The following is a 23,890-nucleotide window of genomic DNA, read 5'->3' as shown; positions in this document are numbered from 1 at the left end:
GGGGTCTCCACCCCCACCCCACCCCCCGCTATGGGAAGGGTCAGGAGAAAACCCAGAACAGCCCATGTGGGGAGGAAAAGGCTGCTTGGTCTGATATGCAGAAATGCTTGTGTCGAGGGATTCCTTTCATTGAAATAAATGGACCGATGCTAGCCATGGCCATGAATTTCAATGGGTCTGCTCTGAGTAGGACGAGCACTGCATACAACCCCAGGACTGTTCTCTCTCCCCTAAGGATGGCTGGGGCTGAGATTTCAGGGAAAACAGCCTGCCCCACATTTTAAACTCAAGAGTCCCACTTAGAAAGGGCAGTGGGGGGAAACGACAACTTTTTGCACCTCCCTTTCCAAAACGCCTTGTTTTTTTATTCCAAATTGCAATAAGAGGAGCACAGAAGCGCTTGTTCACCCTCCCTTCCATCCCTGCTATCTGGAAGATGCAGCGGTGGCGATAAATTAATTAATGCTTGTGATTAATTAGCAATGAGCCGCTTCTGCCTGCCTCTTTCTCCCTCTCCCCTCCTCTTCCTTCCTGATAAGGCAGGATTTACACCTCTCTCTCTCCCTTCCACAGGGGGAGGCAAAGGGGCCGGCCGCAAGGGCGTCGGGAAACAGCTGTCACGGGCGGAGCTGAAGCAGCTGGCGCAGGGACCCGAAGACATGGTGGAAGACTTGGACTTCTCTGATGCTGACTGACAGCTGCGCCAACAGACAACTGGGGTGGGTATTGTGCGGGGCAAGGGAAATGGATCTGGAGGTGTTGCATTTGTGGTAGGGTAACCCACGTGCCCCTTTAAAGCAGGGGCAGGAAGTTGCTCCGCTGAGGCCGCCTTCCCCGTCCCCCAAGGCACCACTTGAAACGCGGAAATCTTGTGCAGCAGAGTTTTATACGTTTTGGAGAAACACAGTAAAATTTGTGGCTTTGGCAGCAGCAGTAAAGTGGCTCAGGCAAGGAGATAAAAAGGCCCTTGTTAAAACCTGCCACTTTATAAATAACGTGGGAAGGGCGGATCCGCCACCTCCAAATCCCTGTTTTGTTGGAAGGAAGCCAGCCCCAAGCCCACCAGCACGGCCATAGCTTGTGTTGTCCATTATTAGCCAGCCACCGCTTTCAGTGGGGGAAGCACCAGCAATTAACTGGTGGCAGGTATCTCCTAATATTACCTTGCCTATTCCACAGAGCTTCTAGGGGCGCAGAGAAGTCTTTCTTTTCCAGCCAGTGCCCTCTGCCATTTAAACCCCACCCCTGGTACAGCTACGCTAAGCAGATTCTAGGAAAGAGAAGGGCTAATAGTTGGGTGCCTGTGGTCTCTCTTCATAGTGGGCAGAAGAGCTCTGTAGTTCGCTAGATTCACCTCTAACACCTTTTGTGCTTACCCCGACTCAACTCTGTATTATTTTTTGTACTTTTGCAAGACTCTTTTTTTTAAGGACACAGCCGGCCCACGGAGCAACCATTTTATAAATTAAGTGATTTCTTTTTTATTATTATTATTTAAATCGATTTGCTGGAAAGCGTTGGCCTGGATGTGATGGATAACGACCATTTACAATATATAAAGAAGCGAAGGTACCATTGAGCGAACTGTTTGATTCCCCACCCCCACCCCAAACAAAAGTAAAAAAAAATGAGTAAGGGAAAAAAGGTTGAGCGTGCAGGTGTTTTTAAAACAGAAAGGGGTAAGGAGAGAGAAAAGCGGACAAGCATCGATCACATGATTGTTTTCCATCACTGTACAAATTGCGAGGTGGGGAGGGGGCAAGGTAGAGTGCCCTGCCCCGATGGGCTCTCTCGGGTACCTGTTACCTGGTCATGGGGGAACCAGGTAAAAATGTGCAACTCCATATCCTCTGCAATAAGCCTCTTCCCCCCTCCCCCACAAAATACACACACACTCCCCCCACACAAACAAAGTAAAAATGGGACACACATCTTCTGTACACACGCAGTTTAAGATGTGGGGGGTAAACTCTGCCTCCCAGCCTCTTCCACGCTCATCTCCCCTTCTGCCCCTCCCCCAACAAGGCTATCATTATTATTATTATTCTGCAAAACAAGTCTGTGCAGTGCCCAGCAAGGAGGGGATCTTTCCCAGTCAATCTGCAATGTTTAAGCAGCATGAAAATGCAGTTTAAAAAAAGAGAAAAGCACACAAAAAACTAAAAAACCTGTACCCCACAGAGCTAGCTGTGCCGTACCATCCAAACTGAAGTAAACATGGACCGGAACTTGGGCATTGGGTCAGTTGTCTGTCTTTGGTATTGTTTCAAAGTTGTTTTTTTGAGCGATGCATAGACACCCTGAAAGAGGAACGGAACAGGTTCCAGCGAGGGACACGTTTCAGATGTGGGGAAGGAAGAGTGTTTCCTCCTGGCGGGAGGCTGGGGTTAGGGGAAGGGAAGAAGGGGGGTGCTGAGGGTCTCTTCCCCAAAGTTGCATTTCCATCAAGGCAACAAAGAAAAAAGCCCAAACAATGTTCCTTTTCTCCAAAAGAAAAGAAAGAAAAAGTCACGGTGTCCCTTTTCAAATTGCTTCCAATAAATCTTTGGATTACGCCGACCCCCTGCCCCTTAAAACCCCAACGCTGAATGCATTATTCTTCTCTTGGTTCCTCGGCTGGCTGGTTCCAGTGCTGGAAGGCCCAGCAGCCCAAGCCAGGGACCCTGGCGAGGCTGGCTGACTGCCTGGGGCTGTGCAGTTTACGAGGGCGGCTTCGACGTGTCGCTGAGGCTGGCCAGCAAAGGGTTCCCGTTTTCCTGCTTTGGCGAGATGCGGCTGGCGGGGAGGAGAGCGTTGCCGTACGGGGAGGAGGTCACGCTTCCTGTTGACGAGGGGCGGAGGTCAGCGGGAGGCAAGTCACGGTCTGCGGGTCGCAAGCCTGGGGGCTGGAGCGGGAAAGCCATGGGGAAGCTAGCCATGTACAGCACCCGGCCGACTCTCTTGGCTACCTGTGGAGGGAAATTGCAAAAGGAAGAGAGGAGATTAATTGGTGAATCGAGAGGAGAGCATGCAGGCTCATCTTCTGGCTGCAGTTCGTCTTCTGGGGTCAAGCAATAAGTGCCTGGTGCTGCTGATTCCTCAGCAGAATCTGTACAGGTCAGGGAGGAGCTATGGAGCCTGTGGGACCCTAACAGGGGGCTGTTTTGACAAAATAGAAATTCTGGAAAAGGCAACGTGCACAAAGTAGGCAAATTAAAACCATGTGCATACAAGCTGAGTAATTCCACACGCACACATTGTGGATAGTCTTGGTGAAGGTCATAAATAAAGGGAAGTGGTTGGTGAGAAGGGATCTCCACAGGACAATCGTATAAACAGAGACTGGACACATGCTTTAAAAGTCTATCTTCCCCCTCTTGAGGACTAGCACCTTGATTTAATGGGGCAGGAGAGGACAGATAGTCATGCTAAATTTCACATAATCCCAAATTGCACATGTGTACATGATTGCAGAACACATGCTGTGGGAGAGGGGTCATTATGCTCCTGATATACTTATCGTCAGAGTACTACATGAAGACCCATTTGCAGACAGAGCAAGTGAGCCTTCTTATCTCCCTAGAAACCAGTTCTCAGAATTCTATCCCACACGCCCAACATGTTCCTTGTCACCCTCTGGTGAAACAGCATCCAGGGCAGAGATACCTGCTGACATTTGGGGCAGAGTCACCTGAAATGTGACCAGGCTATTTCTTATTTCAGACACACAGGGATAACAATGGCTGGATGTGGAGGGATGTTCCATGGGGAAGCTGCAGTCTGCGTTGGGAGACCACTGCTGTATCTGGGCTTCACATTCTTCCTCCACGCACACTTCAAAAACATTGTAAGTCTGGATCAGGCCAGTGGCCCATCCAGTCCAGCATCCTGTTCTCACATCACAGTGGCCAACCAGATGCCACAATAGGAAACCTGCAAGCAGGACCAGCGCATAAGAATATTCTCCCCTCCTACTCAGAAGCATTACTGCCTCCAACTGTGGATGAACCTTTTGGTGATCACACACACATGCACCCGAAGCCCTGAGCAATCTTGCAATCTCTCTGCCGGCCCCCCAGCGACACCACCCTTGGGAAGCGGACCATGGTGCAATAAATACATTTTGCCGAGGCAGGCTTCCCCCCGCCTCAACCACCACTGGCCATATACATTTGTTATATTATGTTAAAACAATAAGGGCAACTTTATTACTTTCCCTGCAGCCCTTACTGTTTACGAGGGGTCTAATAAAAAGGTTCTCTGGGCAATTGTTCCCTGTGGATCAATTCTGCAGGAAATAAAACTGATTCAAGGAGGAAAAAGAAGCAGCGGCGGTGGCAGCAAGAAATTCAGGAGCACCAATCCGACTTCGATTACACACGCAGGTTGTGGAGTGTTTGCAGGAGAGATACGGAAGTGAAATAACTGGCAGTAGCCTTAAAATTGGGCTTGGAGTGATACAGCCATCCCTTGCCCAAGTTTTGCTAACTGAATAATACTCTGGTTGTTTTGGGTTAAATATGAACCTCTGTTTTTTATTGAAGCTTTAACAAAAACCAGCTGTGTAGGTGCGAGAGCAGGCGGGGGGCTTTTGGCTCAGGATTGAAGGTGATTAATATAAGCCCACATCCCTGGGGCAGACGGGAGGATAGGGGGAGAGACTCGGCAGCTGGGGAGAGGGCAGGGGGCTACCATTAAATTGTTGACTGTGCAAATGAAGGCTGTGATGGGGAAAAGCGAGCAGCCTTTATGGAGGAAGAAGAAACCAAGGACCAGTAGGTGCATGCAAAAGATGTTAATCCTGCAGCTTTTGGTGGTGGGTGATGGAAAAATTTGGGGGATGGGAAGAAAGAGATAGTGCTCAAAAGCTAGCAAAACACCTAGACCTCCCCTTTCCTATGCCCTGTTTCCAGAACGCACTGAGAAAAGGTGTGTGGTGCTGGGGGGGAGGTGTACTTAGAAAAGCACCTTCTACTGCACTTAGTGGGGAACCAGTGGCCCCCTCCAAGTGCTGTTGGACTCCCGTCAGGCCCCAAGCTATGTGACCAGTGATGAGGGATGATGGGAGTTGGGAATCTGGAGGGCAAAAGGTTCCCCAGCCTTGTTCTACCAAAACAACTTATCGACTGGTATGTGAGCGTGCACGGGTTACAGTAGAAGGCAAAGGAAATGTAAAGCTGCTATTGCAGGTGAATCCAGAGCCCCATCAGCACAGGCCTGACCTACAGATGCTGTAGAATGAAGTGGCAGAGTGGGACCCCGTCGGGCTGCAGGAAAGGGATGCCATCCTTCCTTAATACCTTATGGGATGTGCTTATTAGCTAGTTTCAACCTTCCAGGGAGATGCTGCCAACTCCCCTAAGAGGAAGGCTTACAGCATTTGGAACTCCTTAAAGGGACCCTTGACAAGTCCAGTCGTGGACGACTCTGGGGTTGCGGCGCCGGCGTACAGCTTCCGGGTCATGTGGCCAGCAAGACTAAGCCGCTTCTGGCGAACCAGAGCAGCGCACAGAAACGCCGTTTACCTTCCCGCCAGAGTGGTACCTATTTATCTACTTGCACTTTCAGGTGCTTTTAAACTGCTAGGTTAGCAGGAGCAGGGATCGGAGAACGGTAGCTCACCCCGTCGTGGAGATTCGAACCACCGACCTTCTGATCGGCAAGCCCTAGGCTCTGTGGTTTAACCCACAGCGCCACCCGCGGCCCTTGGAACTTCTTAGGTTTGGAGGAATAGTGATGGCCTCCAACTTGGATGGCTTTAAAAAAGGATTAGATAAAGGCTCCCAATGGCTACTAGCCACAGTGCTCTGCCAGTCAGAAGCAGTATGCTTCTGAATACCAGTTCTGGAAACCACAGGAGATGGGGAGCTGCTCTTGTGCTCAGGTCCTGCTTGCCGATTCCCCATTAGGGGATCTGGTTGGCCACACTGAGAACAGGATGCTGGACTAGATGGGCCACTGGCCTCACCCAGCAAGCACTTCTTATGCCTCTGTCTGTAAAGAGGAGAGCATTCAAAAGTGATTCCCCCACCCTCACTTCCACCTGCCCTGGGTTCTGTTCATCCACTCACACACACACGTCTGGTTGGAATAGGCCACTTGAGCCCTTAGACCCCAGCTGCCCGCCAGACTTGCAGGCCTTAATCTTACTGAAGACAAATGTCAAGAGGAATTCTGGGTTCTGGCCTGCTGCATCTTGAGCACTCTTACCTGTGACCTTATCTTCAATGCGGGTCCCAGTTTTAACCCCATGTTATTCAGTAAGTGCTCTTCTGTCAAGAGGGGCAGAGTCTCGCCGTCTATGGCCTGTTCCCGGAAGACCTGTCAGGAGCAGAAGCAGAAAGCAGTGTGGGTAAGAGGAGCCCAGAGGAGAGCTACTTGGGATCTGAGTGCTGTGTTGTAAGTGAAACACAGAAAGCTGCCTTATTATAAGTCGAGTCTATTGGTGAACACAAAACAAGACTAACACACACACACACACACACACACACACACACACACAGTGTAGGTGTGAGCTTATATCATTATTGTTTGCCAACCTAATGAGGTTGGGTCTACATGTAGGTAAGGTGGTGAGCTAAGCTGCAGTGCTGCACTTCAGAATGCAGGTGGGCTCTGTCTGTGTGTGTGGATGCAAACCCCATCCTTTGCTTCAAAAAAGAGAGCATCCTGCGATCACTTTGATGCAGACTGCTTCCTGCCCATTAGTTCTGTTAAATAAGGTTATGGACCCATACAGCCCCACCCCACCCCGCAGCAACTGGCTCATCATAATGGCATGGGTATTTCCATCCAGTGACATAATCAGAGACTCGTGAACAATACAATACTGCTCCTCTCCCTCAAGTGGACCAGTTTTTTTGTATTTGTTGTTCGTGATTTCTTCCTTCCATTTTATCTAATACTGAGAAACTCAGTAAAATTAAAGAAAGAAAGAAAATAGGAAGAAAAAGCACCCTGCAAAGAAAGCATTTAGATGGGGGAGGAAATGTCTACCCCAGGCCTCTTCCTTTTGTGCCTGTCTTCTAATTATAATACTGCCATGGACATTTTAGTTGGCATTCCTGCATTGCAGGGGGTTGGACTAGATGACCCTCAGGGTCCCTTCCAACGCTACAATTCTATGATTCTAAGTAGGGGAGTACCTGAAGTATTGCAATCAGGCTGAAGAGAGAAACAATTCTCTTACTTGTACCTCCTGCTTTGAATATTGTTTTAATGGCTTGTTTATTACATAGTTTAATTATTGATCTTTTTAGCGTAGTTGATTTACTATGTATTTCAATTATGCAGTGTGTGTGTGTGTTTTTTAAAGAAAGGCTTGATCCTTGTTATCCTGCTGTTGACTTTTGTCCATTTGTGAACTGGTAGACTCCCGGAAATTAATGGGCCTAAGTTAGAGATGTCCATCAAATCCACTGGGTCTATTCTGAGTAGGGCCACTACTGGAGACAACTGACTATTACCTCATTTTGCCCCATACTCTTAAAGCTGGAAATTCAGAGGCAGGCACAGATGGGAGCCTGCTGTTCAAGCTTTTTCCCTTAAATCATAATAACAAAAAGGAAGCCGACAGCAGCTTCCTCCCCTTCTGGATCTTCTTTTTATAGGTGGGCCCTTCCAGCCAAGGCTGCTCACGAGCACAGCCTCCTATCCCTGCCCCGTGACCCAGCAGGCCAGCCTGGCTGACAGCCAAAAAACCATCCCTGCGCTCCGCCACGCTTGCTTCCGGGCCTCCCTGGAGCCCATGCCAAGCTGTGTGCGATGCAACGTGCCATGGAGACACAAATGGACAGTCCCAGGGGCCGAGAGCACCAAGGGTGTGTGTGTGTGTGTGTGTGTGTCTGTCTGTCTGTCTGTTTCCAATACAGGATTGCACTGAGCAAAGACGGCCTTCCTCCCACTGCCCCCTGCTTTATTCCTAATGCAAACGCTGTGGCCGGCTTTTTTCTTTCGGTTGCTTGTTTTTTGCTGGCAAGAGCGGAGGTCAGCTCTGTGCCAGACCTCCCCGGCAGCTGCGGTTTTTGGAGGAGAGAAAGCAGGCAGACAGCTCTGCAGCGCTGGGTCTCCCCGGCGGCCTGGCTTTCTTGCACAGTAAAAACCTGTTAAATGCAGAGCCCCGCTGTGGACCAAAAGGAAAAAGAAAATGCCTTATCCCTTTAACTCGTTCTGTGCCAAACCCCTTTTTCCTCCTCCTCCTTCTCCTTCACTACCTCCCCCTCCTCCAAACCTCTTGCCCTTGGTGGCTCACTCAAGAGACCTTGTTAATAGGGTGGGGGGGGGATTGTATTTTTATGGATCAGGCAGCCTGGAAAGCACCACTGTGAAAGTGCAACTCTCTTCACAGGGAGCTCTGGGGTGGCTGGTGGAGACTGGAAGAGCTCTCAGCAACCCTGCTTGCTGTCTTGTTCAGCCTGGAGGAAGCACAAGGCCGGGAGCTGAGAGGGCAAGCCTGCCCTGCCCACGCCAGTCGGGTGCTGCTGGCACAAAAGCACACGGGTGGCTTCCAAGTGATTCTTGCAAGAGAGGAGAAAAACAGCGGGGAGGGCCTTTTAGAGTGTTGCCACATCTCTATTCTGCACTAGAGTTGCTATGGAGGAGTCTGGGTTTTGGACTGGAGAAAGTTAAGGGTTTGGGGGGGCGTTGCTTGAAACCCTAGTTTTAGGTTGCATCTGAGAGCCAGCATGGGCAACATGCCAGGGTTCGATCAGAGATGCCCTGTATCAGAGGCGGTCCATTCTATGACAGCCCTGGTCCAGTATGCAGTATACGCTCGCTGTTCTAGATCAGAACAGGCCACCAGTCTGTATAACTCAGCATCACCCACAATGACTGGCAAGCAGATCTCCAGGGTTTCAGTCGGGGGGACATTTCACTGTAAGGTGCTATAGAAATGTCATAATAGTAATAAATAGCAGTCCCACCTACACAGAGCCTTCTGCATCTCCCGCCAATTCTCACCCTCTTTCTCCATCCCATTTGTGACTCTGCCCCCCCCCCCCAGCCAGCTGCCACAGCTGCCGCCCTGCAGAAGCCCCAGCCTTAGCGGGGGCTTTAATGAAGCGTGTCATGAGGGGATTAGCACTCGCACAGTGTGCGAGAGGGTGGCGGCGGTGGAGGGGGGGGGAGCAGGGGGCAGGCCCTGCCTTGAAAATGCACCACCCGCCTGCCACCCAGAAAGAGACAGGAAAAAACGGCGACCCTGTAAGCAGAAAGGGCGTCACGGCCTCCCCTGATGCATTCCCAATTGGCTGGGGGAAGGGGGTGGGCAAATTATTTGGAAAGCAGGGGTCCTGAGACCCACAGTGAGGCCTCCTCCTTTCACTGGCAGGTGAGAGAGCCGGCTGTGCTTAAAGAGGCACGTTATGGGGTGCCTCGTGGGAGGTGGTTTGAAAAACAAAATAAACACTGGGCTGTAGCCCAGTGCTCATCCTACTCAAGAGTAGACCCATCGATGCTGTGGCTAACTTAGGTCCAAACACTTTAATTGGTCTAAGAGTAACAGACTTAGTTCTTGTTGTTATATTTAGCTTAGGACACTTAGAAACATATGGTAATAGTATTAATAAAGGTGACGTACTTGATTCAGGTTAGAAGCATTAACATAGTTTGACCGGTTCCTCCTTCTTAGCCCTGCTTTGTGGGACTCTTTCTTGGAAGGGGAACATGGCACACGGGAACAAAGGAAGCCGCCTTGGTCTCTCTAGTGCACCTGATCTCCAGGGTTTCAAGCAAGGGGTACCCTGAGCCCTACCTGGAGATGCCAGGATCGGAGCCTTCTGCCTGCAAAGCACCCCTTTCCCTGAAGGGACCTGTTGTTCTAAATGTCTGGCTTCCATAGAATTCTAGGAAGCTGCCTTGTACCAAGTCAGATCACAGGCTGATGCTCACGCTGACTGGCGGCCGCGCTCCAGGGTTTCAGGCAAGGCTCTTCTCCAGAGCTCCCTGGAGATGCTGGGGATCAAGCCCGGGACCTTCTGCCTGCAGGGCATGTGCCTCATAGGGGCCCTGGAAGCTGCCTTGTGCAGAGTCATGGGACCAAATTGGTCCATCTAGCTCAGTAGCATCGATACCAACTGGGACTCCAGGATTTCAGACAGCCCTAGCTGGAGACGCCAAGGATTGAACCTGGGGCCTTCTGCTTGCAAATCAGATGCTCTGCCACTCAGCTCTGGCCCTGCCCTCCCTGTTGAGCAGGTCTTCTCTCTGTTCCAAGTATACAGCCACCATCTCATTGCACATCTCAGGATCCCTTCCCCTGAAGCTGATATTCTCTCTCTCAATGGAGTGTTTATAAGAAAGAGGCCTTGGCTGACTCTGGTGCCGAACGAACAGACGGGGTTTTTGTATCCTGACCGGAGGCCTCACACTGAGCCACTTCATGATCCCTGCCTGGCAGTGATGGATGTTCCAGAAGGGCCTCTTGCCTTGGGGGGTTATTCCCCCACCCACCTTCCTCCCTGCTCAATGCACAGGGTTAACCAGCAATTTTAAGTTCTACAGCTCAGACCTCCAAGCTGCTTGCACACAATTATCAGGAAAAAATCGTCAAAAAACCCAGGATGCAAATAACAATCGTAGATTAAAAAACCTTCTGCACGCAAAGAATTATTGCTATTTTATCATTTATTTAAATATTTATCATTTGTTGTTGTTTTTATTTTTTAAATTTTTTTATTAACAACATTTTATGTAACATTTATTTCTTTAAGAATTATTTGGACACAGTGGTCTTAACAATGACACCCCCCCCCAAAAAAAAAGCATCTTTGAAGGTGTGGCTATCCTGAAGACGATAGTTTGAACAATATTCTTCCCTGGCAATAACTGTGACGGATGAAACAACTTTTGCACTGTCTCTGGGGTAACTGTATGCTGGACATTTGGATAATTTGTATAGATTAATATGGATAAATTATGTTAAATTACAACCCCAATACCTGTTAAGAGGGGTTGGGAATATCCTTCATTTGAAATCCCAGAGAGCTACTGCCAGTCAGTGTAGACAATACTAAGCTACATAGACCAAAAGTCTGACTCAGTATAGGGCAGCTTCCTTTGTTCTTAGAATGGTAATACTGGACTATACAACAGGGCTTTAGTGTGCAATCCTCTGCATACGTACTTGACAGAAAGTGCTCTTGAACACGGTGTGGCTTACTTCCATGTAGGATTGTGTAGTCAGCAGTAGCAGGCAGTATTTACTTACTGGTATTTAGGGAACATGGATGGGCATGACCAAGCCACAGTAGACTTACAAAGACACGAAGAAGTGCAGACAGTTGTGGTACTGAGTGCAGTATTCAACTTCTTGAGATATATACTTTTTTATTAGAAAAAAGAAATGTTTTTTCAAAGATCCCATAAGTTTCTAGACCCTATGAGGTGGAGGCAAGGCCTGGCAAAACCTCAGAAAGCCAGAGGCGCTGAGACAAGATTTCCAGTAGCTGGGGGTGGGGTGGACGCTTTAGTGCCCCATGACTGGGATCAGCAGAATAAATTTTGAATAATTTATTCAGCTTGCAGAATTCAGTTTGTTAGGGTGCAGAATTAAAGCAAACAAACAGGGAACAGCGCAGCCCTCTGATAGAGCCCTCTAGGAATCTGAAAGCAACTCTTGGCCTTGTTGATTTGCAGAGAAAGTAAGAACCCAAAGCCCCGGGTTTTCCCCTCCCCTGCTGAATATTTGGGAGTTTACCTGAGTGTACTCGGCACAGCCGGACAAACCGCCCACGAAACTGCAGACGTCCTCCACTGTCCACTTGCTGACGTCCTCCAGCGCTGGGCTGTCTTCACCATCCAAAAAGAGACCTCCCATGCTGCCTGGAATGGGGGAGAAGGTTTTTAGAGAGTTGGGAAATTGGGGCGGGAGGGGGGCAGAGGAAACATAAATCACGCAAGTCCCACACGGACAGCCACACTGCTGCCAGGCCTCCCTTGCTGCCCATTGCATTATTTTCCTCCAGCCACACATCCATCTTTAATGAACTGTCAATTAAAACACCAGGCAGGGTCAATTTGCCCGCCGAGGCCTCCCGGAGATTCCTAGCCCCGAGGGTGGGGAAGCCAAAAGAATGACAGCGGGGGTAGGGGGGGGTGACACATTTCCAACTAATGTCTTCAATGTGCTTAATTTTCTTCAGCTGCAGTCAAGGGAGGGGAGGTGGGGGGGGGGAGTAGAATCCAGCAAGGGCTGCAAACTGAAAAGCAACACCAACAGCCCCCACTAAGGCCAGCCAGCAAAGGTCTCTGACCACCTCTAAGTATGTGCTCAGGACAACAAAGGAGTTCAAGGAAGTGGCAGCTTTTCAGGAACATGGGAAACTGCATTATACTGAGTCAGGCCACTGGGTCCATCCAGCTGAATATTGTCTACCCTGATTACAAGTGGCTTTCTGAGATTTCTGGGAATCTCTCTCCCAGTCCTACCTGGAGATGCTAGGGACAGGACCTGAGCGATTGGAAGAAGGCACACTCAAAACAGAGACTCGTGCAGAGACACAACAGGCAGCCCCCTTCCTTTTAGGGAACAGGTTGAAGAGCTCTCTGGTAGAGGGATGGAAATGCTACCTGCTGTCAGGCAGCTTGTTATCACAGAAAACTGCAATGCCAGTCGCATGGCTTAGTGATAAGCGCACCCGCTGTTCTGGGTTCAATCCTGGGTTCAATCGCTTGTTATCTCCAGGTAGGGCTGGGAAAGACCCCCTATCTGAAACCTTGGGAGAGCCACTGCCAGACAGTGTCAACAAGACTTGAGGAGGACCCAACAGCCTTCACTGAATCAACTTGTTTATAAAACTCTGAAATCTGCCAGATTTGACAGAACTCTTGCTAGTGAAACGAGAATGCCTGTGAAATTCAAAAGTCTGTATACTGCCCTAAGATGAATTAAGAGAAGGGATGGGGAACCAGTGGCCCTCCAGATGCTGGACTCCCACTCCCATCAGCCCCTACCAGCCTGGCCAATGGTCAGGGATGATGGGAACTAGAGTCCAACAACCAGAGGGCCCACAGGTTATGAGTCACCCTTGATCTTCAGCTGCGTACACACCATACAGTTAAGGAACATCTCACCCACTGCATTAAAACTGGCACCTGTAGTTCATTAAGGGTGCTAGGAATTGTAGATTGGTGAGGGGGTAAACTACAGCTCCCAGGATTCTTTTGGGGATGGGATAGGCTTTAAATGTATGGTGTGTACGCAGCCTAAGTGAAGGCAGACATTCACCTCTTTAGTAATCTCCTAATCCAAGAGACTTGCATTTTTTTCAGACCTGAAGCTGTTTTTGCCAAACACTGGAGATCTTTCTCTCTTTCTTCCTCTCTCTCTCTCCCTCCCCCTCCCCACCACCCACCCATTTGAAAGAGCGCGGCGCTGACTTGGTAAATAGAGGAAGTGGAATTGAACTCAATTATTCCAGGCACAGCTAAGGCTCCGGCGAGACGCCTCCATCTGCAGCCGGAGAAGCAAGCGTCTCCGAAGGGATCTGGCAGTAACAGCCAACTGGTTCCAAATGATGCACTTCCTGCTTCCAGAGGCCGGCCAAGGATAGCAGCTCGGCCGAGTAGATGGGAACGGAGGAGAGCCTCCTCCTCTGTACTCGGCTGGGCAGCTTGAACCTCAGCACTTTGGCTCTGCAACGGGGGCATCGCTCCGGACCCACAGGAAAAATAGGGCAGTGCTCCGATCGAACCCTTCCATGGGACCAGAAGCTGTTTTCCAGAGGGGCTTTTCCAGCCTCCAATTTCAGGGCTGGCTTCTCTTGCCAACTTTTTAACCAAGCCTGATAGAAAAAAAACCTGGTTTTGCTCAAGACACAGAGAAAGCGTTCAATGGCAAAGCACAAGCTCTGGCTCCGCCTATCATTGGCTCTGGCTCCGCCTACTGTTGGCCTCCCTTTCTTCTCCCACCACTACTTCCAGCACCCATTGACCGCCAATGGGCAGGTTAAACAAACTTTCTCCATACTAGGACAGCTCCTGCACTGAGCACAAGCAAGCAAGACTTTGCCGAAATAACTCTTCTCCCCAGTCTAGGTTGCCTCTGGTCTAGACAGCATTTTGTGGGAGGGATCAGGCATAAACCAGGTTTGCCTAACTATTCAGAGAAAGTACTGTTGCCCCAGGGCAGCAAATACACTTAGAAACACATACACAAGGCAGAGGTTTGTGGTTATAGAAGCGATGAGGAAGTATCTGGATGTAGTCTAACCTCCGTATAACCTATGTCAAATAAACTCTGTACATAAAGGTTCAGAGGGAAGAGGACTTCTAGCCTGGACAGTAATAGAGTTCTGGCGGCACCTCAGTGTAGCTCCCAGAACTGGATGAAGGGCAGACTAGGAGGAATCATGCTCAGAACAGCAACTCATGCAGATTCCCATCAGGCATCCTCCTCTTCCCCTCAGCTGGGAAAGACTCGCAGTTTGAAATTCTGGATAGCTGCTGCCAGTCAGTGTAGACGGAGATCCGACAGACCAATGGATAAAGCAGCTTCCTGACATCAGGTGCCCATGGCAAGTGATTCGAATTCTTTCATTTGCCATGAAGGAAAATATTTTTTCTTCTTCTTCTTGAGGAAGAGGCACTCCCCAACACATTTTTTTTGGTGTGCCAACTCTCCCCTGAGCTCGCCTGTAAGAATCCACAAGTATTTTCCACACAGCCACACAAACACAGACCCTGCCAAAATATTTATCTCAAGACAGTTCATCCTCCCTTTCGCAGTCACCAGGAAAACACACGGAGAGAATGTCTGCTGGCGTAAAAAATTCTGAGCTGAAGGATTGGGGGGGTGGGCAGAAGACAGAGTGATTTATTGGCAGTTACTGGAGGTGGGGGGGGGGGCAAGAAAGAGGAGATGCCTGATTTTGCCAAAATAAACAAGAACTGGTCAAAGCTCTGTGAGGACAAACAGCCACAGCGTGCAGAGACCCAAAAAATACGCCTGGTTCAGCTGACCAACCCTCCTTTCAGGAGGAGCGCATTTCTCTCTCAAGCTCCCTCTTCACCACTCTCCTCTCACAGACTCCAGTTAAATAGGAAAAACTGACCCATGCCCGGGGGGGGGGGGGGTTATATCCAGGGATACTGAGAAGGCTTGCTGGTTTGGTGCCTTAAAGCCCAAATTCTTACTCAACCTTGTGCCCTCCAGCTGCTTTGGACGAAAACTACAAAGGAACACAGGAAGCTGCGAATCAAATCATTTTGTCTATGTAGCTTGGCTGGTAGGAGCTTGCCAGGGTTTTAGGCAAGGGATGTCTCTCCTGGAGCTGCCAGGGAGTGAAGCTGGACACAACGCAGACCCTCTGCCATCGTGCTGTGGTCTGTCCCTTAAGACACAGAAGCATAGGAAGCTGCCTTTTACTGAGACAGGCCAGTGGTCCATCTCTTTGCAGCGAACACTGAGTGGCAGCGAACCTGGGGTCTTCTGCATGCAAACAGATGCTCAATCACTGAGCTGTGGATGAGAGTTGTGGTCCAAAACAGTGGAAAGGCACCTGGAAGCCTGCCCTTTGCATTCTGCAAATAAAGAGGCGATTATTCTATTCCCATCAGGTCAGGCTCCTGATTTTAATTGGGGAGGGGGTTGGCACTGGCACCTTGAATGGGCCCACCTCCTTGCCTCTGCCCATTTTCCTCCTCTCGGCCTCTGGGCCAAATCAGCACCACTGCCCACAAGGAGAAAGGCAAGGCAACTCCCTGCTGACGTCTTTTCCCTCTCACATGCTTCACGCTCAGCTTCCCAGGATTTGGGCTCAGAGGACTCCTTTGAACAGCTTCGTTAATTAATTCCACACAGCTCTCACACCCGGTTCTCTCAAGGGATGCCAGTATGTGCGGGCAGAAGCAAGAAGTTTCAAAGCATCTCTCTCTGGCCCCACAAGATGCGGAGAACACAGGAAGGGCCCTGCTAGACCACAGACACTGGCCCCAGACTGGCAACTGGTTTCCCACAATGGACCTGAGCAAAATCCATCACACTCTCCCACTTGCCATCCCCAGCAATTAATGCACAGGAAGAGAGGGAGCTGCCTTATGCAGAGTCAGGCCACTGGTCCACTAAGCCCAGTGTTTTCTACACTGACTGGCAGCAGCTATCCAGGGTTCCAGGCAGAGAATCTCTCCCAGTCCTACCTGAAGATGCTGGAGATTGAACCTGGAGCCTTTTGCCACAGTTCTTCCCTGAAGATGTAGTAGGATAGGATGCTGCCTATTCTGGCAGCTGGTCCATCAAGCTCAGTATTGCCTACCCTGACTGGCAGTGGCTCTCTGGGGTTTCAAGCAAGGGACATGCCCAGCCCTACTCAGGGATAGAACATGGGACCTTCTGCATGCGAAGCAGATGTTCTTAGCACTGAGCTACAGCTCATGCCGTTGCTAATACTGGCTAGAATTCAAGCTATGTTAATAGTTGTGTGGGTCAAGGGGCTTATAATGGATCATGGGTACTGCTTGCCACGCAGGGCTGGGTTATAAGGGAGCAAGAGTGATTACCCTGCAAAGGATAGCTCACTAGGGCAAGTGGGATGCTGCCCCACCAAATTCAGTCTACACTCAGCACTTGCCTGCCTTCTTGTGGATGGTGGTGGACTCAGCAGGGAAGAGGAGAACCCCACATACCACCAGCCACCATTGCTTTGGAGGTGGGGCCCACACCAGTCCCTAGCAAAGGACTGCTAATTTCCTCAAGGTCGCGAGATTCCTATCCTCTCCCACCAATGTGGGTCCAAGAGGCCAAACAAGCCATAAAGACCAGGCACCTTTTCCCTCCCTCTGCATGGGGCCCATGCCACTGACCCACACAGAGAGCCGGGACGGGGGCTTAATCCATCTTGTTATTTCTTCCCCTGCCCTGCCGAGAGCCGGGAGAGGTCACCGAACGGCCCCGGAAGGCTGGCGTTAATTGCTCTCCAGACTGCAGATCGATAGGAAGATTTTAGCTGTTTGCTGGCTCCATCCTTCACCTTTTCCAGAGGACGGGGCCGGCCGGCGGGCAAGTGGGCGAGGGGGGTGGCGGTGTATGAGAGAAGAGGTGCGCGGCTGAAACGAGATGAGGTCATTTTGGCAGCGGCTGGGGTTTTCATAAGGCAGCTTGGGGAATTGACCCGGCAATCGACTGCCGTGTCGATAATTTTCTGTCACTGGGGATAGAAAATGGCTCTGCGCCTCCAAAGTGCCGGAGGAGCCAGCCTCCTCCCCCTGGCTCGTCCCCCCCCCCAGCCTGCTCCAACACCACCACTGTTCCCCCTCCCTGGAAAGCAGCCAGCCTCGTTCAGAGCCTCCTGGATCATTTGCGGATATTAAATCTCTACCCTTTCCCCTTTCTGCCCTCCATCTTCCCGTCAGCCGCTATCTGGATCTTCCTGCTTGCATTATCTAGCTTTCATCCCCAGCATGAAGGCAAGGCCATGTACACACACACACACACACACACACACACACACACACGAGACTCACACGCGCACGTTGTCTCTTGGGGAATGCATCATTATGAACACAGAAAGCAGCTTTCTACCAAGTCAGACCATCAGTCTGTCTAGAACAGTACTGTCTACACTGACTGGCAGCGGCTCTCCAGGGTTTCAGACACAGATCTCTCCCCTCCCAACCTGAAGATACTGCATCTCTGTTCTGCCACTGAGTTACAACCTCCCCAAGAAAAGTTGGCTTGCATGTGTGAACAAGCCACCGGTGATAGAACTGCCTTACCACCCTGTGCACAAACCTTTTTCAATGGACACAGTGGCAGATTCAGGGAAATGTGGAGAATCAAGAGTGAAGGCATAGACTGGATGAAAGCACTTTGGGGGCCCAAAATAAGGAACCTCTTCCTTATTGCATTGCAGGGGGTGGGACTAGATGTCCTCCAAGGTCCCTTCCAACTCAAAAATTCTATGATTCTATTATTCCCCCCCCCCCCAAAAAGCAACACATCAAATAAGGTATCACAAAATTAGTCTTGCGGCATCTTTTTAAAAATTGTATCTAGATGAGCCCTACTGAGCTTAAGACTTTCTGAAATTAATGGACCAAACCCTAACCCTTATTAAATTTATTACGATATTAGATTTTGTTAATGACGAAAAAAACCCCAAACTTCTGAGCATACAAAGTTTCATTGTAACTCTCACCAGAACAAACACAAAAACCATTTTGCTGAAAATAAAATACTCTGTGCACGACAGCCATCTTCAAACATATTAAAGCAGGCTTCCTCAACCTCAGCCCTCCAGATGTTTTGAGACTACAATTCCCATCATCCCTGACCACTGGTCCTGCTAGCTAGGGATCATGGGAGTTGTAGACCAAAAAACATCTGGAGGGCCGAGGTTGAGGAAGCCTGTCTAAAGGGGTGTCACATGGAAGATGGAGCAAGCTTGTTTTCTCCTACTCCAGAGGCCAGGACTCGAACCAATGGATTCAAGTAACAAGAAAGGAGATTCTGACTAAACATCAGGCCCATCTTTCTGACGGCAAGAGCTGTTGGACAGTAAAACAGACTCCCATAAGAGGTGGTGGATTCTCCTTTCTTAGGTTTTTTAAAGCAGAGGTTGGATGGCCATGTGTCATGGATGCTTTAGTGGAGATTCCTGCAATGCAGGGGCTTGGACTATGATTCTATGTGCCATTTCAATTTTCCGTCACTTAACCCATCACTGTTTTTCCGCACTTCCCAGCTTGGCCCAGCATAACCTACCTCACATGGGTGCTGTGAAGATATACAGTGGTGCCTCGCAAGACGAAATTAATTCGTTCTGCGAGTTTTTTCGTCTTGTGAAGCACCACTGTGTATTGACGGTTTCCCATAGGAATGCATTGGCGGTTTTTAAAAAAAGGCGCAAGATGTTTCGTCTTGCGAAGCAAGCCCATAGGGAAATCCGTCTTGTGAAGCAACTCAGAAAACGAAAAACTCTTTCGTCTTGCGAGTTTTTCGTCTTCCGAGGCATTCGTCTTGCGAGGTACCACTGTATAAGAATGTTGAGGAAACAAGTGTCCATGAATGAGCCCAAGCTCTGCCCTAGTAACAATTCCCATGCTGTTTTTCTCTCTCCACACCATACATTTAAAGTGGATGGCTTCCTCCAAAGAATTCTGGGAATTGTAGCTTAGTACTCACAGAAATACAATTTCCAGCACCCTTGACAGGTTTTTTTTTTTGGGGGGGGGGGGGAGAGGGAAGTAATGTGCTTTAAATGCGTGGTGTGGACATCAGACTGAGCTACAGTTCTAGCAGCCGTTGTTTTCCTGCCCCATGTCCCAGCTCCACAAACCTCGTGGTACACCAAAAAGGAGAAACCAGGAACGCCTCGTGGTACACCAAAAAGGAGAAACCAGGAACGCCTAAATCACAAATAGGCATTCAAAGCCCCCCAGCTGAAACACGCTTTGAAAACACAGTGGAGGGGTTACAGGAACTGATATGGCCAAGAAAAAGCTACATCAGGGCTCGGAGAAGCATCTCCTCTCACTCGCCCCTGCCCATCTGGGACCCATGCCCTGCTCTGCACGCTCTTAAAAACCCACATTTCCCTTTTAATCAGCCAGTAAGGAAACGCTCTTGCCAAGCCGCCTCATCTGTTGAGGTGGCTGGGGATATTCCATCACACCCAACCATCTGTCAGGAAGAAATCACTCCTTTCTGCCCCGCCTTTGGTGGCGAGTGCCGGCGGGCTTGCCTTGACCCGATGAGCTCTTCTTGAAAGGAGGACGGCTCCATCACCCAAGTGGCTTGCACAGCCTCCATCTCTTCTCCCCAAAGCAGCTCCCTCCCCCCTCCCCCACCAACCCACTTCAGTTCATGTTCCCTCTTTCTTTCCCTGGCTGAACATGCTAGGTAGCAAACAGGAGGAAGGAAAAGCAGAGGCTTCGAAAACAAGCCTGAAAGTTTCAGCTCGCGTTATGGCGGCACTCATTCACACGAAATGGCATTCCCCAATCTGGTGCCCTCCAGCTGTTTTGGACTACAACTCTCATCAACCTAAGCCAGAACAGCTGTCATTAAGAAGACAATATGTGCGCTCTGAAACATGGGAACGCCCATGCCTGGGAGGTGTACAAGTGGAAAGTTCCAAAGGCAATTGTGCACACAAAATACCACGGGTGCAAACACTGAGATGGTTAAGAAGCATTCTGAAAGGACTAAAAAGGTGCCCCCCAAATCCAGCTCAACTATACTTATGTCATGTCTTGTGAACAGCCCTCAGATCTTTTGATGAAGGGCAGTATATACATCTTAACAACAACACCTTTACCTATTCCTTTCCAAATCCTGAAAAGCCCATAATCATTTTTGCAGGTCCTTCTCTGTCGCCTGCCGAGCAATTTATCAACACCTGTCCTGGAGGAGGGCTTTCCAAGCAAGGCCAGGCTGACCTTGCAAAACCAAAAGGGCAATGAAATCGCATTGCAACCCACTCAACCACACCTCACCTGCCAAGCATCAACTAGAGCTGGATGCACACACAAACAACAGCTGACATTAGGGGTGATTCTGGAACAAAAGGGCCGTAAGCCCAGCAGCCAGAGTATCTGCTTTGCATGCACCAGACCCCTGGTTCAGTCCCTGGCATCTCCAGGTAGGTTAAGAAGGTCCCCTGCCTGAAATCATGAGAGCTGCTGTCAGTCAGTATAGGCAACACTGAGATAGATGGACCAAGGGTCTCGCTCAATATAAGGCAGCTTCATAAGTCACTGAACAGTATTCATTGTGTTGATGAATTTGCTATTGTTTGCTTTATATGCTATTGTGTTTGATATTACAGTGTTTGCAATTTTTTTTGTTTTAAATGCTATTGTGAGCAGCTTTCAACATTTGTTGTTGGAAGAGCGGAATACAAATATCAACTCAACTCAGCTAGGTCCTGAAATATATCCAAAGAGATGTTTAGGGTCACAAAGCTGGCCCAAGGTATCTCTCCCCTGCCAGCAAAAGATACAAATGGTCTCCCCCCTGCCCAGTACAAAAATCAGCACATATTAAATAAATTATAACATTTAACAACACTTTTTAGCACCTCATAGATAGGAGAGGGTAGAATTGGGTGGAAGTCAGCCTGTTGAAAAGGCCTGGGAAGCTCATTGCTGTTATTATTTGTTAAGTCCCTTTTCTTACAGTGACCCAAAAGGACTTACTTTAAAAGCCATTAAGAACAACCAGATAAAAAAACCTAAAACGCAAGAAGAGCCCTCCTGGGTCAGGCCAATGGCCCATCTACTCCAGCTTCCTGTTCTCAGTGTGGGCAACTGGAGGTGCATTGTGGGAAGCCTGCAAGCAGAACCCAAGTGCAGTAGCACTTTCACCACACCTGCAGTTTCCAGCAACTGGTATTTAGAGCCATTACTGCCTCCAACTGCAGAGGCAGAGCGTAGCCATCGTGGCTGGTAGCCATTGATAGACGTAGCCTCCTTGAATTAAAAACACAGCCATACAGGTAAAAGGCAGGATTTACAGAACCCAAATATGTCACAATGCCACCGTCAGAAACAATTAAACAATAACAAGAAAATAAAAGAAACACAACAGTAATACTGTATGAGAAAAAAGGTTCTTATAACCAAACAAATCAGAAGGAAAGAGAGGTCTGCTCCTCTTTAATTTAAACGTGTATCAGATCACCTTTCTTGGCCAGAGCAGAACCACAGCTTATGTGTAGTCAGAGACCCTTTAAGAAAGTGGAAATACTGGGCTGGTGGGTGTTGTCATGTTAAAAGAAGAGAGAGAGAAGGGGTTCTCCACAGCACCCCCTCCAAATCCAGAATCCATGGCCATATCCACACAATATATTTAAAGCATTTTGTGCCACTTTTAGCAACTACGGACAATTCTGGGAACTGTAGTTTATTAATGGTGTTGGGAAGTCAGTGAAGCTCAGCACCTTTATCAGACTACAGTTCCCAAGGGAGTCATGAATTTTAAAGGAGTGCAAATGCTTTCAGCACATGGTACGGCTGTGAACCAAACTCTGCAAACGTAGGCACGCTCCACCTAAAAATTCTGCAGGCTCCCAACGTCTGCTTGCGTTCTTAAAGTACCAATTCCACAGACAACCGTCGCCGCCACTTACCTGTGTGGAAATAGGGGCTCATGGTGTACGGAAAGCCAAATGGCAGCGGCTGCGGAGGTGGGAGTGAGGCCGGTGGGAGGTATTTTGCCTCGGTTTTGTTGATGACTGGGCCGAGGAGGTGACTGGGCGACTCGGCGCTGGAGGAGCTGCAGGGGGCGCTCTGGCTGGCAGATAAATCGCCCAGTTCCTTGGCGCCATCGCAGGCTTTCGCTGCCTCTTTGCATTCCTTCAGCTCGCCAGCCAGGCTGCTGCTCTCGGCCTTCGTGCTGTCCAGCTTCTCCTCGCTCACGTCGGCGTCGCTCTCAGAGTCCTTCATCTCCTCGTCGTTGCCGTCAGGGGGGCGGCTCTCGGACAGCTCTTTGGATTCGCTCTGGCCAGGCGCCTCGGCCCGGTGGTGTGTGGACTTCCGGCTCCCCCTCCGGCTCCCTTGCTCCTTGGGCGGGGTGGTGGAGGCGCTGGGGACCCCGTGGTTGAGCGACAGGAGTGGGGTGTTGTTATGGCGGAGCACCAACATGGCGTTCCTCCGCGAGAGCTCGTCACGGAGCGGGTGCCCCTCGGGAATGTCGTGGACGTTGCGCAGGGCTGGGTGGTCTGGCGGCAGGCCCGGGTGCAAGCTCATCGGGTCGCTGGCCAGGAGCCGCTGGCGGTGGAGGTTCTCCAACTCCTTCTGGCGGATGATCTCCGCAGACATCTCAAGCCTAAATGGATGAAGGCAAATGGGTGAGATGGGTTTGGGAGGAACTGAGAGGCTCAGGGTCAGAGTCCTAGCTCTCTGCCACAGACCCGCCTTGCAGCTGTGGGTAAAATACCCCCTCGTCTCCAAATTGCAGTGTCCCACAATTAAAATGGGGTGTGAAAGTGATCTACCTCGCAGGGTTGTTGAGGGAAGGGGGGGGGAACCCATCTGAATACAAATGGAGTGTGATACTTGCACAAACTCAAAGCACTACATCATCTGAGGCCCTTCTTCATGTGCCTCCCCCATGAGAGGTCCGGCGGTTGGTAACACAAGAACCAGGGCCTTTTCTATGGTGGCTCCCCATTTGTGGAATGCTCTCTCCAGGGAGGCTTGCCTGGTGCCTTCAAAACACATTTTCAGGCGCCAGGCAAAAACCAGGTCTTTGGCTGATTAACATTCTATGGCTTTTTAAATATGTGTTTTGGGGGGGTGTTATTGGTTTGTTTTTATTTTATTATGTATTTTGTGTTCTCACCTGTATTTTTATGTTGCGGTCAGCAGTGGTTCAGCAATGCGTATTGGGTGTATCTACTCAGAGCAGACCCACTGAAATTAATGGGCGCAACTGAGTCACATCCATTATTTTCAATGGGTCTACTAACCCTTGGAAGGCAGTTTTATCCATCTCCCTTTCCAGCAATATTTTCCCACCCCGACATCCTTGCATCACCCAGGCAGTTCCGCTTCCCCCTCTCCCTGCTTCCAATTGGAAAGGGGAAGCTGGAGTCTAACCTGGGGAAAACAAAGTGGGAGGGGGGGCACTGCCAGGCAAATTGCAACGCTTTCCAAAACTCCCACATCCCAGGGAGATTCCCCAGCCTCCCATCTCTCCCCCTTAAGGGGAAGGGAGGTTGTCCGGGAGAGAGCCCTTGGAAGGGAACGATGATAAACGTGTCTGGCACGGCCTCCAACTCTTTGGCTCAATGAAGCATACCAGCTAATCTCTCCTTCTCAAAGGATATGCATGGGAGATCAGGGATGAATTCATGGCCAAGGCCCCCACCTCCCACAGCTCTAGCTAGAACAGGGGTCAGCAACCTTTATCAGCCGTGGGCCGGTCCACCATCCCTCAGACCATGTGGTGGGCCAGACTATATATTTTTTT

The 23,890-nt window shown here is 49.8% G+C and overlaps 2 protein-coding genes across 23 annotated transcripts in view; one reads left to right on the top strand and one right to left on the bottom strand.

The window, feature by feature from the left end:
- The window catches only part of NOC2L (NOC2 like nucleolar associated transcriptional repressor), a 120,551-nt gene extending 118,978 nt beyond the window's left edge, over positions 1-1,573 (top strand). For 5 of the 6 annotated variants that reach the window (XM_083453871.1, XM_083453868.1, XM_083453872.1 and 2 more), the window contains one exon: positions 574-1,573. In XM_083453871.1, coding sequence (XP_083309997.1) covers positions 574-695 — 122 coding nt within the window. In that variant the 3' untranslated portion in view covers positions 696-1,573. Of the gene's footprint in view, positions 1-303 lie in introns of all 6 variants that reach the window. The other variant, XR_014514462.1, reaches the window with a different exon arrangement.
- SAMD11 (sterile alpha motif domain containing 11) overlaps positions 1,457-23,890 on the bottom strand; it is a 317,376-nt gene continuing 294,942 nt past the window's right edge. For all 17 annotated transcript variants that reach the window (XM_083453809.1, XM_083453803.1, XM_083453810.1 and 14 more), the window contains 4 exons: positions 22,047-22,744; positions 11,678-11,802; positions 6,190-6,300; positions 1,457-2,948 (listed from right to left, as the gene is read on the bottom strand). In XM_083453809.1, the coding sequence (XP_083309935.1) occupies positions 2,700-2,948; positions 6,190-6,300; positions 11,678-11,802; positions 22,047-22,744 (1,183 nt within the window). In that variant the 3' untranslated portion in view covers positions 1,457-2,699. The remainder of the gene's footprint in view (positions 2,949-6,189; positions 6,301-11,677; positions 11,803-22,046; positions 22,745-23,890) is intronic.

This window comes from Podarcis tiliguerta (assembly GCF_965153285.1).
Source record: "Podarcis tiliguerta genome assembly, chromosome: 8".
NCBI lineage: Eukaryota > Metazoa > Chordata > Lepidosauria > Squamata > Lacertidae > Podarcis > Podarcis tiliguerta.
The sequence above is the reverse complement of the archived record's forward strand: the minus strand, read 5'-3'. Positions and strand labels throughout refer to the sequence as shown.